General features: G+C 44.2%; 1 protein-coding gene across 3 annotated transcripts in view; it reads right to left on the bottom strand.

Moving 5' to 3' along the window:
- Positions 1-1,694: 1,694 nt before the first annotated feature.
- The window catches only part of Exoc2 (exocyst complex component 2), a 171,886-nt gene continuing 157,446 nt past the window's right edge, over positions 1,695-16,134 (bottom strand). For 2 of the 3 annotated variants that reach the window (XM_021180205.3, XM_085831195.1), the window contains exons 24-28: positions 13,891-13,946; positions 10,448-10,570; positions 8,383-8,444; positions 5,779-5,838; positions 1,695-3,185 (exon numbers count right to left, since the gene is read on the bottom strand). In XM_021180205.3, the coding sequence (XP_021035864.1) occupies positions 3,092-3,185; positions 5,779-5,838; positions 8,383-8,444; positions 10,448-10,570; positions 13,891-13,946 (395 nt within the window). In that variant the 3' untranslated portion in view covers positions 1,695-3,091. The other variant, XM_085831196.1, reaches the window with a different exon arrangement.

Here is a 16,134-nt window from a genome sequence, read left to right as displayed (position 1 = left end):
CTTAACAGCCTATGTGACTTTCTCTGAAATTGACCACATATAAATATGGGAAAATTAAAATTATGTTCTGCCTTCTATTTGCCTATAATGGAATAAAGCTAGATCTCAAAAGCAACAGAAACTACAGAAAGTACAAGAACTCACGGAAACTGAGCAACACACTATTGGGATAACTGAGGCATAAAGAAATCAAGGACATTTAAGAATTCCTAGAATTGAATGAAAATAAAAATACAATATACCAAAATCTATGAGCCACAATGATGGCCAGAGAAAGGTTTAGAGCACTAAATGCCTACATTAAAACAGAGAGAGAGAGAGAGAGAGAGAGAGAGAGAGAGAGAGAGAGAGAGAGAGAGAGAGAGAGAGAGAGAGAGAGAGAGAGGAGTTCAATAGTCTAAGGATGAACTTGAAAGCCCAGGGAAAACAAGAACAAACACTACATATAAAATAATATTAGGGAAGAGGTATCAAAAAAATCAGGGCTCAAATTAATGAAATAAAAAAGTAAATATCAACACAAATAGTTAAAGAAATAAAGATTTTGTTCTCTGACAAGATAAACAAGACTGACAAACTCCTAACCAAATGAACAAAACCAGAGATGCAGAAGGAGACAATACAACAGACACCAAGGAAAGAGAGAATCAAAAGGACAGAGCTAAAAACCCATACTCTCCTAATCTTTATTTTAAAGCAGTTTAATTGAAAAAAGATTATAGAACTCTTAACATAAGCAATAGTAAAGTACTCTACAGCACACATTCAAAATAGAAGCCCACACCTCTACCTAGCACTCACAGCAGAAGTGTAATGTCACATGGTCCATGCACTGTCTTTAAGAACTGCATGCAATGCCTACAGAGATGGGAGTCGGGGAGCTGCAGCTGTCTGTGCCAGTGGGGCTTGTTTTTCAACCTGCAATGCCCATTCATTTCTAGAACATGCCAGTTTCATGGTACATTGATACAGAAAGTCATTTCTAGTAGTCCTTTAGTTCTAAAGGTGAGACCAATGTGTTAACTTTCATGAAGCCATGCTGACTGAGCCACACAGGCATGGCCTTGCTAGAGCCAGAAGTTGCCCTAGGAAGGAAGCCCTGGAGCACTTCCATTCTTCCTCACATCCTCTGTGTCCTGTCTCAGGTCTGCTCTGGCTCTCAACTTTCTTCTGACTCACGGTGTTGCACTGTCTCTACTTTACCACCAATCGTACCACTCACCTTCTCTAACTCAAGCTTTCGAAATCCCCTTCTTCCAAGAAGTCCTCCATGACTTGTTGGAAGTTGTCTCTGAAACCCCTCATTTTGATCTGGGATTTTATGGCACCACCCTCCATTCTCTATACCCTAAGTGTTTCCATGTCCTATGATGCTGGAGTTCATCAACCCTTGTGCTCATGTGCTCTCCCTGAGCGGTGGCTCAGGGGAAGGATGACAGAAACTGTGTTGACCTGGGAGGAAGAAGTGGGTTGTGGTGAAGTTCAGAGTCAGGAAACCAGGGTTGTGAGTGCAAGCATGGGTCTCTAGGCGCCTCACAGCTTTAAAGTCTCAGAAGTAACTCATCTCTCTGTTGGCTTGCCTATGAGGTTGCCCTAGCACTGTCTGCAATGAAGTAGTGTCCGTGGCACACTCCTACTGAAACTAACAAGAAACTTGATACATGGTGTTTAACAATGAAGACACAAACACAACATAAAAGAGAGAACTCCACTATTTATTGTGGATTTTAAAATCCGGAATATAAGCAATTACAGAGCTAATAAAAATGGTGAAATAAAGATAGGGGTCTTACAGAGAAGGACAACTACTGGCTTTGTGCACTGTATTTATTAGGTGTTTAAAATAACAAATGGTTCTATACTTCTGCTTTGGAATTTAGTTTGTTTATGTCAGATATAATACCAGTACACTGAGAGGAGACAATGCTGTACACACTTATTTTGCAACAAAGGATTACAATTTCTACTTCCAGTCACTGTGGTAAATAAACCTACATTCATTTACCTTAAATAATTCACAGGGTACATATGTTGTGCTCTGGAATTAGTTTTGTCAGCTCTAGAAGAGGAGCCTACATTATCCACAGGTCGGGCTGAAGAGTGAAGTACAACAGAAGCTGACGGGAGGATGGAGTGAGGTGAAAGCTGCCTGCAGGTCACAATGACCTGACTCTACTGCGCAAGCCACTCAGCACTGAGTCACAGCTCAGTGCCTGGTCACCCGGGGCACCTCAAATCTTTACAAAACACAGCCCATGCCAGAGCAGCCTCTTTCCAGCTATGGAGCAAGACATTTCACCACGTGGGAAGTGGCAGAGGGGGAGTGACCTGCGGGAGGGGAGGGAGTGTTGCCTTGCCGAGGAGCCTGGCTTCATCTTTAGGCTGCATTGAAGACCACAAGCCTTCCCCAGGCCTTGTGGGTGTGACAGGGCCTCCACATACAGGTCCTGTGAACCCTCCCCACACCACTGCACAGTGATCCATCAGCTTAAGGCTGAGTGAGAACCACAAGCTTCAGTGTTTAGCACTAGGAGAAATGAAAGTCAGACTATGAAATTCAGAGTTCATACGAGGACTTGTGGATCACAAATTTATCCAAATGTTAACATTTTTTTATGTGTAGACTGTATATTTTTCTTTACAAAAAAAGGGTGGGGAGCTTAGAACCACTTGTATGAAATGGTTATTTTAAAGTTTAGGACAAAGCTCCAAAAACTGTGACTTCAAATCTCTTCTCAAATGCCTCACCTGGGCTGGAAACTGCCAACAGTCAGCCTGGAAGAGGGGCACTGAGAAGGGCACACACACACCATGGGCTGCTCTGGACCTCGATGGAGAAATCCCCAGGCTCACAGCATTTTGAAGAATATGCTACATAGCCTTACAGGACCAAAGCTAGTAATAACAAAAACTATTTATTTGGAGGTTTAAACTACGGTAGTTTAAATAGACTGAAATTAAATATCCATCGGCATCTTTCTGCACCACCATGCTGGGAAAAAGAGATGTTAAATGCAGTGCTTGGAGCGGAATCTCTACGGCACAGCACGAGGAGTCTCCACCGCCACATCTGATGCTCGTCTTGCAGAGCCTATGTTTTCATGACTGCTGGAGACGCAGCTTGGAAGCAGGTGAGCTGCAAGTGCATGCTGCTCTTGAACTTGTTGAGCAGCTCTTCCAGTGACCTGGAGGGAGGAGAGGGCTTTACATCCTGACAGTAACGAGCTGTGCTAGTAAGCTGTACGTGAGCATGGCATGAACCAGTCATCAGAGGAGAGGGGGCCTCAGTTGAAAAAATGCTTCCATAAGTAGGTAAGCTTATAGAGCATTTTCTAATTAATGATTAATGGAAGAGGGCCCACCTTATTGTAGATGGTTCCATCGCTCGGCTGGCGGTCCTAGGTTGTATAAGAAAGCAGATGGAACAAACCATGAGGAGCATCCAGTAAGCAGAACTCCTGCATGGCCTCTGCATCAGCTCTTGCCTCCAGGTTCCTGCCCTGTGTGAGTTTCTGCCCTGATTTCAATGATGGTCAGTGATGTAAAAGCATAAGACAAACAAAGCCTTCTCTCCCTAGTTGCTCACAGTCATGGTGTTTCATCAGTGATAGTAACTCTAAGATCAGGTGGCCATCCTAGTTTGTTTTCCTGTTGCTGTGATACAACACCATGACCAAAAATAACTTGGAGAGATTTACTTGGATTACAGTCATAGTCCATGCATCATCTGGAGAGCCCAGGGTTGACACTCAGGGCAGGAACTTGGAGTAGCAATCACAGAGCAGTGTTGTCTGCTGGCTTGCCATCAGGCTCACAGCAAGCCACCTTCCTTACACTGGCCAGGCCACCTGCCTAGGTATAGTACAGTGCACAGTGGACTGGCTCTTTTTATACCAATTAGCATTCAAGAAAATGCCCCTCAGACATGCAACAGGCCACAGGGATGGAGGCAATTCCTGGCCAGAAGTTCCTTTTCCCCAGGATGTCAATTTGACAGTCAAGATTAGCCATCACAATAGCTTAGCAACTCAGCACATATTCAGGGAGCTGGTGGCTCAGGTCTGACTGCCACACTGTGTTTAGAAGACAAAAAAATCCAGTGCCTATGGAATTCTAATCAGCAATAGAAATATCTCAACAAAAAGTAAAGAGGTTGATCAAAGGATACGTTATTTATTAATCTAAACAAGTCTGTATCTATCTTCATTCTCTTTACACTCCTTCTCTAGAGTCCTTCCTAGAACAGAATAATACTTAGATCTACTCTTTCAATATTATTCAAACAATCAAGACAAACTATCTTTTTGTTTTCCAGTTCTACAACTGCTGGGGAACTGAACACAGATACTCGAGGCAGGGGCTTGGAGCAGCAATTACAGAACAGTGTGATTTCTACACACAGTGGAAATGGTCCCAGAAGACAGGGTCATCTCTCACCCTACTCATTAAATTGTTCATTTGATTTTATTATTATGAGTGTATGTGTATATGTGTGTGTGTAGGGGGGTGAGTACTGGCCTGCATACCACAGCATATATGTGGAGGTCTCACTTTGTAGCCCAGGTTGCTCTAGAACTTTAAATAAATGTCTACATTTATTATTATTTTGAGTGAAGAGAATGTCTGCAGGATATATGGCAGGGATGGGCACAGAAACACACATGCAGGTTTGAGGACAACTTAAGGAGTTGATTCTTTCCTGTCTTTCTACAAATAAAGGTTCTAGGGACAGTGTAGGTCATCAGACTTCCACGGTAGGTATCTACCTGCCCCTGAATATTGGCACTATAGGCACATCAGAACTGAAACAACAGCACATCAGCTCAAACAGTCGATGATTGCTTGGTTTTGATGCCTTTTGAAACATGTTCCATGTATTAAGAGTAGTGGAGACTATTTTTACCTTTTATCTTTTATTCCAAGAAAATGGAAAGGGCTCAGAATGACTTCCAAGGCAAAAACAAAGCCGGGAAGGAAGCAAGGCACCCAGTGTTGCAAAGCACTCTTCAGCCGCTTGCCTGGCGGTGAGACACCCACATAGGGGTCTGCACTGGGGTAGCACAGCAGGAAAGCCAGTGTGCTCCCCTCTCCCAAGTCTAGTCACTCTTTATGCCCACAGCCGGTCTCTCTACGGCATTCCGCTGGGCTTGGCCACCGAGTCTAGCACTGTGAGTCTTCCCTGAGAAAAGGCAGGTAGACTTTAACTAGGAATGGTCACAGAGAAAGAGACACAGGGTCTCCACTGCCTAAGCTGAAGCTAGACTGGCATTTACAAAAGATACCTGGCCCAGACATCCCCTCAGGCCACAATTTCCTGTTATATGAAAAGTAAAGTTTAAATGCAGGCTGAGCTCATTAATGTGGTAATGACATAGCTGTTCTGTGCCTTGTATGCAGCTAGTCTAATTCTCCATGCTTTAGAGAAGCCAAAGTGTGTGTAAGCCAGTGTGTAAGCGGAAGTGGGGCTGGTAGGAATGGGGATGGCTGCATCCTGCTCTCGTCATTACAGAAGCCAGTGCTGCAGTTGAGTAAGGAAGCCCAATGTCTTTCTCATATCCCCTGTGCTTGTCACTTAAAACTATAAAATCCATTAGTGTTTAAGTCAGACCTACAAGACAGAATTCATTCTGTCCCTTGGCCTAGGGGACCCTGCACACTGCATCCTGGGGTAGCCCAGGCTCTCCTTATCTGAGCCACTCTAAGTACTTTCAGTGGGTCTCTGGCTGCTAGAGCTGGCTCAGCTCGGCTGGTGGGTTGGGGAGAACACCCAGAACTTACTTTTTGTCCGCACCACTTGCAAGCTGAGGCAGGGCCTCCAGGGCCTGTTTAAAACTAGACCTGAAACACAAAAGCACATGAGCTCACAATCCGCACTCTGAGCAGAATTCACAGGAGTCACTGTAGGCATTCCTAAGCACATTGTAAACGTAAAGAAACTGATGAAGGCCAGTGAAGTAAGTGGAGATTCGTGAGAAAAAGTAAAAGTGAAAAACAACAGAAGAAGAAAAAGTAGAAGCAAGGCTAAGTGAGCAGAGGGGCTGGGCTTTCTGAGGGCACGCCAGAGACTGACCCAGGCTCGGTGATGTGACCATGCACACAGGTGTGAGTGTGTGTGTGTGTGTGTCTATGTGTGTGTGTGTGTGTGTGTGTGTGTATGCTCAAGAGGCAGGGGAGGGGAGCAAAGGAAACTTCCTTTTCATTTTTTTTTTTTTAAAACCAAGCTATAGGTAAAGCAATGGTGCAAATAGGAGGAGAGTGAGCAGAGACAGATGGTGTGCATAACAGTACTCAGGACAGTCACAGCATCCACAAGGACAAGACCTGCTTTACAGCCATGTCTCCTCACAGTGGACGTGGGGGACAGGATCTAGTTCTTATCAGAATTGATGTGGACAGCAAAGGAAGTTATTTACATATAATTCTGAACACTATCTTTATATGAGAAAGGTAAATTGAATGAATTGAAAAACTACCTATTTAGCATGCTCAGTTTTTCCAAGCAGCAAATATCACAAGAGTCACTGAGAGGAATGAGGGTCACAATGGAGAACTTATTTGGTAATAATGACTCTTCCTAAGAACACTTTCCAGCTTCATGTCCTCTATTGATCTAGTGGATTTGAAGAAATAAATGTAATCACTGCTCATCAGGGGGTTGGGGGTGGGAGGTGGGGAAGGTATCTCTTATCTTGTATTAAAATGATACTCTTCAGTTGACCAGGAAGTGAATGTCAGAACAATGTTTCTTAAACGAAGGGCATGTTAAAAGAATGAAAAGTCCCCGCAGAGTCACAAAAATGCCTCTGGGAATCTCCATTCTCCCTAGCCCTAGGCAGAGTGCACACAGGGATAGTGTGTGTTGGCATCTACGTTGCCTTTTCCTGGTCAGCAGGCTCTCCTCCTTCCTGATCATTTTATTTCATGCCCATGGGTGTTTGCATGACTGATGGGTGTAGAAAGAAGGAAGCAGAGAGAGCTGGGTCCGCTGGGACTGAGTTGCAGATTGTAAGGCACCAGGTAAGTAGTGGGCCTTAAACCCAGGCCTTCGGGCAGAGCTGCCAGTATTCTTAACTACTGAGCCATCTCTCCAGGCTCTCAAACACTAAATGATTAAGAAACTATTGAATTACCTTTTAGTCATATGTATAGGTGTAATGAAATATAACTACACTCCTTGTTTAGAAGAGTTCCATCTTCAAGATAACTCTTTCTGCCAGGCAGTGGTGGTGCACACCTTTAATCCCAGCACTTGGGAGGCAGAAGCAGGCAGATCTGTGAGTTTGAGGCCAGCCTGGTCTACAGAGTGAGTTTCAGGACAGCCAGGGCTACACAGAGAAACCCTGTCTCAAAAAACCAACCAACCAACCAACCAACAAACAAACAAAGTAACTCTTTCCATCACAAACACACATACACACACACACACACAAACACGCATACACTCAAAAGTTGAACATACTTTTGTTTACAAGTATTTTGATACAGGATATTCAATCTGTATCATCTTGCTTTTACAAACAAGGAACCTAGTTCACAAAGGTTAAGTTTAAGGGGATAAACGGACACTCATATTAGGCGATACGGACTGAGTACTTCCTATTGTTTCTATCATTTTCCACAAAAAAAAAAAAAGAGTGGTTGGGAAAATGTGTTTTTAAACAACGATCATAGGAACCATCTAGAAATGGCTTGTGGTATACCAGGAGGAAGCTAATTTTATTTGTTAAGAAAATAATGAAAGTTTTCAGTTGTTTTGGTGACTGTAAGGAGATGGCACAGCCATGTTATCAAACACTGGAAATGAAATGAGCGGTCTCCTGCAGGTCCCTGTGCTCACGGCACCGCTCAGGCTTCCTGGGCAATGCAGTGACTGTGGCAAACAGCTCTGCATGCAGGCAACTGTGCATCTGACCTACTGATGTCTCAATCGTAGGAAATCCCGACTTTCATTCAAAACAGCTAAAAGTTACCATCAACTTTCCACTACAGGAACTTTGCGAAGAAACCACAGGCTTCCTCTTACTCTGATATTTACAACACTTAAACTGTCCTTCAAATCTGATAAAAATTTAATTTTCTTAGCCTTTTTTTTTAAATAAAAAAGTATGTCATACTTGGCCATATTATTTATGAGACAAAGGTTTGTAAGTAATGAATGAAAAAATTAAATTTATAATGTGCTCTAAAGAGGTGGCCTTGAGAATCACTATCTTACAATAGGCTTGAGCTTTTTAGTAAAAAATTCTGATGAAACAGCAACTCTATTTCAACACAAATTTATGAGCATTTTGATTGTAAGTTTTCTGACAAGAGGCACAATACACAAGAGTAAGGCGATTCTGATCACAAAGAAGAACCGCAGAGAAAGACTTTGTGTCTTACCTGCTTTCCGGGGTCAGGTAAATGGCTACAGTGTCCCTCAGAGCACAGATTTCAAGTCTGGCCTAAAGATGAGGAAAAGGCAAGAGTGACAAGTGTCAGGCAGCAAATGACAGTAAGACCTGAGGAGACAGTCCCACGTGCTTCCTGCAGGCCAGGCTGGCCAGAACAACAACAGCTTCTCAAAGAATGGGCCTAAAATTCCAGTGTCTCCTTTAACGCTGCTGTCAAGTGTGACTGTGTGGGCAGGGGCTGGCCACACAGACATGAGGGTTACTACCTGACTGGTATTTGCCTTTTAGTTTGGTAGTGAGAAGGACGGACCTGAAACCCTGGCCTGAGTGGCTGGGCTCGCTTCCTGGTACCTACTATACCCTTTTAGATACTGTCTCCTCTCAGTGCTTTATGAAGTCAATCCAGTCTCTGTTTAATGTGTGAATAAGCTTAAAAAAAGCAAAGAAAATTGATAAGTTAATCTTAAAATTCATATGGAAACGCAAAGTTCCCAGAGACGTTAAAATGGTGCCAGAAAACAACAATGCATTTGGAAGTCTCACATTGGCAACACTCTCACATTAGGGTGGCACCAGACATGACAGACCCGGAGCTCAACGATACAGAATGAGAGCTGACTGATCTCAACAAGGGCTACAAACTGTTCAGAGGGGAAAGTATCCACTCAGTGAACAGAAACAGCACAACCGGATCCACATACGCAAAGATGAAGCCCAAACATCCCTTAATATAACTAAAAATTAATGTAAAAGAAAGACAACATCCTAACTTGATACCTGGCGTGGTGGCCAAAGCTGTCTTATTCCCAGAACACATGAACATCAAATCAAATGAAATACAGGCAGCACGGCATGGGAGATAAAACACAGAGACCTGGTGACCACCATGACGGCCATGCTGCCCATAGACTGCCCTTCCCAATGCAGGGCAGGCAGGCTGTGGACACCAGCCTGCAGGAGGATACCACCCAGGGGCCTGCCAGCTGCATGGTCAGCCTGCAGAGGAGCCACACAATGTGTGAGGATGTGGTGGACAGACGGGCTCTTGAAAGAGAAGTGGAGCAGCTTGAGCATTATGAAGAGAGGTGGAACTGGAGACTCCAGGGTGGAGAGGAGCAACATATTGTGAGTAGCCAGCCCAGCCACCTGGGGCCATGGTGAGGTCCCAGCCTGAGCTGCTGCCAAGGGCCATGTCTGGTTCCATGGCTACAAAGCCACTGGAGTTGGTGTCAGTGTCTGTGGCTCATATTATCCCTAGAGCACATGGCCCTGGCTGGGGCAGCCACTGGGAGCATGCAGAACTGGGAGCGTGCAGAACTGGGAGCGTGCGGAACTGGCTTTGCTCTTCACTAGCAGCAGTACTTGGGAGACTTGTAGCCCCAACCCCAATTCCACCACCAACCCTGCAGCAGGGACAGCACTGGGCCTATATCTCGAGCAGCTCAGAGAGTACAATAGAGCTGGCCCTGGTTGAGCAGGCTCCATAAGGCAGCACAAAGGGCAAAAGAGAGGGATAAGTGCCCCCAACACGCGACTACTGTGAGGTGGTGTGGGTGCAGGGGCAACACTTTCCCACCTCATCACCTGTGGCAGTCAGGAGAACTGGCCCTTGGGTCGTGAGAGTAGGAGACCCAGTCCTGCCTTCTCACTGGCTACAGCAGTCTGGAGAGCTAGCCCTGCACCTAGCCTGGGCAGCACAGTGGATCTGGCCCTGGAGGCTTGGGCAGGTGAGCTGGCTGAGAGGGTATGAGAGCAGGAAAGCTGACCCTGACTCCTGCCGATGACAGCACTGAGTGGCCTAGCAGGAGTAGCACTGGGGAGCTTGCCCTGGAGGCACAGATATGTAGTATGTAACATACAACTTTCATGATGAGATGTAGTAACGCATCATCAGGAAAGTGAGATCACAGCTCAGAGAAGGAGACAGGGTTGCACAGCTAGGACGATGGCCATGGTCCACAGGACAGTTTGTAACATGTGCCTATAAAGCTGGTTGCGAACACTCAGTTCCCTATTTAAAAGAATTTCTTCATGACGTTGGATGATTTTGGTACCTGCAGTGCTCCATTTCTGCTGAAGGACGAGACGCACTGCATCAGCCGGCTCAGCTCTTCAGAGACTGCTTCTACCACTCTGGCCAAGACCCGTGGCACCAGTTCTTTGGAAATAGTGAATACCTGATGGGAGGTTTAGACAAGAAGAGACAGTACATTATATATACCTTTTCTGGCTTGTGTATGTCAGTAACAAAGTAATAAACAAGATACACATTTACATGTGAACCTTCATTTTTAAGATTTATTTTATTGTGTATGAATAAGTGTTTTGCCTGCACATATGTATGTGTGCCAGATGTAGCCTGGTGCCTGTGGAAATCACAAGATGGCCTCAGATCCCCTGGAATTAGTGTGGTCATGAGTCAGCATGTGGTACTGGGGACCAAATCTACGTCTTCTGAAGAGCAACAAGTGCCCTTCCCTGCTGAGCCATCTGCCCAGGCCCCGGATGGATTAGTTACTTTAGTTGTATTTACTGATGAGTGACAAATAAGCTTCGTTTTTAAAAGGCATTGCAGATGTTGACTAAAAATTGTTTTGAAAATTTTGTCTTTACATGTGATGATTTGTTGATGTTCACTGTCATGAACTATGGGAGTGAAGTTATAAACACATAGCTACTCGGGGCTGGGGCTGCTTCTTTCCTCTGAGTAGTTTTCAGGTTTTAGCTCTAGGCAGTTGCTCAGTCATTCAATGACTATCTTGAGCTTGAGTGTTTTCTGTGTGTTTTGACAGAGTGGAGAGTTTTAAGGGTTACTTATGTCAACCAGTGGAAGCCTAGAGATTTCCCACATTCCTTGGACTTGCTAGAGCTCCACTTTCAAAATGTCTCTTTTGTAGCTATTATCAGAGGTTAGTCTGAAGCACATGGAGACCAAGTCTGCAGTAGGCCTTAGCAATGTGATAGTTAAGAACCACAGGAGTCAGGAGCTAACAATCCCTAGCACCTACAAGGTGCACTTTGAAGACCTCAGAACAGCTGCAAATGTATTTGGAGAGTTAAAAGTAACTATGGTTCTAATGAGAAAACAAAAAGAATATCAGAATAGAGAGGGAACATTAAAAATTAAAAACCATCCGTTGTGACACACGCCTTTAATCCCATCACTCAGGAGGCAAAGCAGTGTATCTCTGTGAGTTCAAGGCTAGCCTGGTCTATGTAACAATGTTCAGGATAGGGTTGCATAGAGAGACCAAGCCTCAAACAAACAAAATTAAAATGTTGGAATATAAAATATAATTGTGGTGGTTTGAATATGCTTGGCCCATACAGTGTCACTATTAGGAGTGTAGAAGTGTGTCACTGTGGGGGGGGGGTGAGCTTTGAGAACCTCTTAACTGCCTGGAAGACAGCAGTGTCCTCCTGTTTGCCTTTGGAACAAGATATAGAGCTTTTGGCTCCTACAGCCCCAAATAGATATGGATGCTGCCATGCTCCTACCTTGATGATAATGGACTGAACCTCAGAACCTGTAAGCCAGCCCCAATTATATGTTGTTCTTTATAAGAAAAAAAAAGGAGAGAAATTTTTGTCTTTTTAAGACATCGCCTTTATATGAAACAAAATTTCTAAAAGTGTGTGTGTGGGAACCCTCTGGGTATATATGTGCCACAATTAAAGAAAGATTAAATGGAGGAGGGTACTGGTGTAGTGGTGTGCACCTGCTCTCTTGACTACTCAAACAGATGAGCAGAGAAGTGCGTCAACCCAGGAGTTTGAGTCCAGCTTGGGTAACACAGTGAGAAACTCATATAAATACTTAAGAGTTTCACTATTCTGTACTAGATTAGCATCCAGTTTTACTGTGTGCTATAAAGACATTTCTTTTTCTTTTTTTTTTTTTTTTGACAAACAACAGTATTGTTAAATTTTATTTATTTAAATTGTATATTAATTTCTCTCTCTCCCTCTCTCCCTCTCCCTCTCTCCCTCTCGCTCTCTCTCTCTCTCTCGCTCTTTGTGTGTGTGCGTGTACCTGGGCATGTATGTGGAGGTCAGGGGACAACTTTTGGGAATTGGTTCTCTGTCCCACTGCATGGGCTTTGAGAATCAAACTCAGTTTATCAAGCTTGGCAGCAGGCGCTCTATCTGCTGAGCCACCGTGGTGGACCCATTTCAAATTTTAACATATGACAAAGTTGTATCTAGAGGTTTAGTAAAGTATTTTATCCTGCTAATTCACAAATTAAAGAATGTTTTCTTTTTAGCTTTGCCTGTTCCCACTTTGAGGTGCTAGTGTCAATTAAACATTTGTGTCAACCCAAACAATCTGAGTATTCAACAAATATTTTGGCAATTTAAGATTTTATCACAAATGGTAGTCCTGGTGAGATCTACTTTGGGTTACTGGGCTAAAATAAAAGGGGAGGTGAGAGGCTGCTACTTCAATGATATCACAGCTGTTGATAATGGCTGTCAGCCGATCTTGTGGACAAGCCCAGCCTGACCCTTACAACCTTGATCTCTGCAGTTCCTCTGCTCTCTGCAGACAGGATGTTCCTACCCACCAATGAATTCACTTATGCTTTCATCTCAAAAGAAACTGACACAAGAATTATCTCATATTTTTAAATAAAATCAGGGATCTACGAGACCACCTGCCAGAGTTAAATCACATAAAATCTTTCTAGAGAGGAGCTCACAAACTCCTCGGCTAAAATGTGCAAATATATTTAAGGAGGAGACATGACCTCTGTTTTCTCTGCTGTCCGCCCTTCTGCTTTTGCTGTCCTTATCTGTATTTTTCCAAATACCATGATGGTTTCCAAACCTTAGACATGAAGCTAGAGCTCAGCGGAGGAGCACCTGAGCAGCAGTGGTAACCCTGTTGGCCTTGCTTTACTTTATGGTTCCCATTCTTCTATGAGCCACCTTGAGAGTACTGGCAATGTGTGTACTAGACTGGGACATCACTGCATGATAATGCAGGCAGCCATGGTCGCTGTGGCACAATAGGTGGCAGCTTGTTTTCCAGTGTGCCTCAGAATGACTCCCACTCCTAGGATGTCCAGGAAGAATGAAACCGCAGTATGAAACCTCAGATGACAACTGTGTGGGACAGGTGTGGGAACCATGGGCAGTAACATCTATACATACCAAAGCGACACACACACACACTCTCATACCCATGTACAGAAACACACTGATGCATACACAGACACAACAAGCAATTGCACAGAGACACACATGCACACCAACACACATAGGCATACACATCCATGCATATAGACACATGCAAAAAGACACACATGCAGACATATGCATACACAAATAGAGACACACAAACACACAAAAGCTGTGCTCTACTTTACTTATATGCCCAAGATATATTCCGAAGGGGAAAAAGAGATCCCCCTCTTGTGAATAATAATCCAATTTGCCTCTTTCCTTCTTCCCCCTCAATTATCTACTTTCGTAGGAACAGTTAATGACAGCTTACCTCTGCATGCACAGCAATTATATTCACCAATGCTTCTTTTAAATAGTTTCTGACACCTGAAATCAAGATGAGGGAAGGGAAAGGCACTCAATGAAATCCCCAGCAGCATCAGGATGTGACTTCCAAAGTGGTCTGAGGTGAAACTGAAAATAACACCATTACTGTCCATTTCCTTTAGAGATCAAAACGGTGAAAGGACTATTTCTAGAGAGGTAAAAACCAAAACAGCTCCAACGAGAACTGGGCTTTCACCCCTTTTCATTCCTAGCACTGTTTGTTCTGAATTTACTATCAGTTGGTCTCAAAATCAAGACTTTAAAACATCCTTATGTTTCACATGTGTAACAGATAAAGCACAGAGGACCAAAGGAGGGGGCTGAAACCTGTAAGACTCATATTAGACATCATAGCATTATACAGAATGACATTTTGATTCTAAGGCATCACTTTAATTAATTTCTCTCTGCGTGTGTGCCCACACATGTGTGTGTTTACGTGTAGCATGCATGTGCAGGAGCCTGTTGAGGCTAGAGGACTTCAGATCCACTGGAACTGGAGTTACAGGCAGTTGTAAGCCAAGTGGCATGGATGCTGGGGACCAAAACAAGGTCCACTGCAAGAGTAGTAAGTGCCCTAAACTGCTGAGCTGTGTCTTCAGCCTATGACTGACTTTCAAAGTAGAAAACCTTAAGGTCTTGGAGAACACCCAGTGGGTTAGAGTGCTCGCTATGCAAGTCATAAAGACCATGAATGAAAAGCAAACACCTACTCAAAGCGCCGGGCTAGTCATGGCTGTTTGTGCCTTTAACCCCAGTTCTGTGGGAGACGGTGGGTCAGGGCTGGAAGGGGGAACAGGAGGATCATTCCTGGATGTCAGCCTAACTTCAGGTTCAGTGACAGACTCTGCCTCAAGGCGGGTAAGGTAAACAGTGATAGAGCAGGATACATAGGTGTGTACTCCATATGTGCCCATCCATGTACTCTATTACACACAAGAAAAGCTTGCCACATAATTAGTTAGACCTGACTCTATAAAACAAGTTAAAGACTGGACATAAAGATATCAGACTAGGGGTCCAGAATTAATGAGCACAGCTTGAGTTAACAGCAGCACCCTTATGGGTGCAGAGCGTTATCATAGCTTTCTGAACCAACTACCTCCTAGCTGTGACTTCTGGGGAGAAGGCCTTTCCACTTGTCGAGTGAGTGTAGATTTTGTATCTCTTTTGCCAGACTGCAGTGAGGACTAATGGTGATCACGTGTGCATGTCCTACAGTTCACCATGCTCTTTATGAAGTCATCACCAATGTGGTATAACAAAAGCGCAAAAGCACAGTGTTGTTTTCCTATAACTCCAAAATGACTGCTTTCCTTTGGAGTGGAATGTTCTAGACTATCTAACTCACTATGCAGCCAAGGATGTCTCTGAATTCATGAGCCCTCTGATTCCTCTTTCTGAGTGCTAGGATTACAGGTGTAACTCCAAGGGTAGGAAGCAGGGCTGAAAAGGGACCTAAGAAAGTGAAATATACAAACTTGTAGAACACAGCAGCCTTCTCCAGTCAAAGAAAAGCCATGGCACTGATGTCCCCTGCAGCAGCTGGGAATGTAGGGCTGGGCCTTGAGCATCACTAGGGTGTTAGCGCAGGGCACATGACTGCGTACTGAGGGACAGCAGCTCGTGCATGCTCATCTCTATACTCCTAACATGCACAGTTACTAAACCCAAGCCTAGCATGAGAGCAGCAATGCTCTAAGGAGCCAGCTTAACAGCCTCTGCCATGTGAAACCAGGCTGTCAGTGCCACTGCAGTGCAGCTGTCAGCAACAATGACTGCGCATGCACAGGGGAGCTCCAGTGCTGACTACTAAGCCAAAAATTAAACTTTCACTCAAGGCAGGCAGGCACATGCCCAGTGACCACATACTATGAACACAACTCACCCTGTGACATCTGGCAAGAACATTACACCAAGCATCACCAACAAAGTACCCCATAGCAGAGACAGCCCTGGACTAGTCAACACGATTCTAAAGACACAGCTGTGATAGCAAATAGTGAGTAAGAACGCCAGTAAGAAATACTTAGTCCAAAAGAACTCTGAAAAACAACAGGTTTCCCCTGTTCGCTTACTGCAGGATTTGCATGAATAGCAGAAGCAGCCTTAACCTTGGGATAGAGAGTTTTATAGTTCTTGGAGTTTTACCTTTATGAATAGAAAAAAAACACAAATAAGTGTTCAC

This window comes from Mus caroli, unplaced genomic scaffold (assembly GCF_978045245.1).
Source record: "Mus caroli unplaced genomic scaffold, Mus_caroli_1 scaffold_15, whole genome shotgun sequence".
NCBI lineage: Eukaryota > Metazoa > Chordata > Mammalia > Rodentia > Muridae > Mus > Mus caroli.
This window is presented reverse-complemented; position numbering and strand designations above follow the sequence as displayed.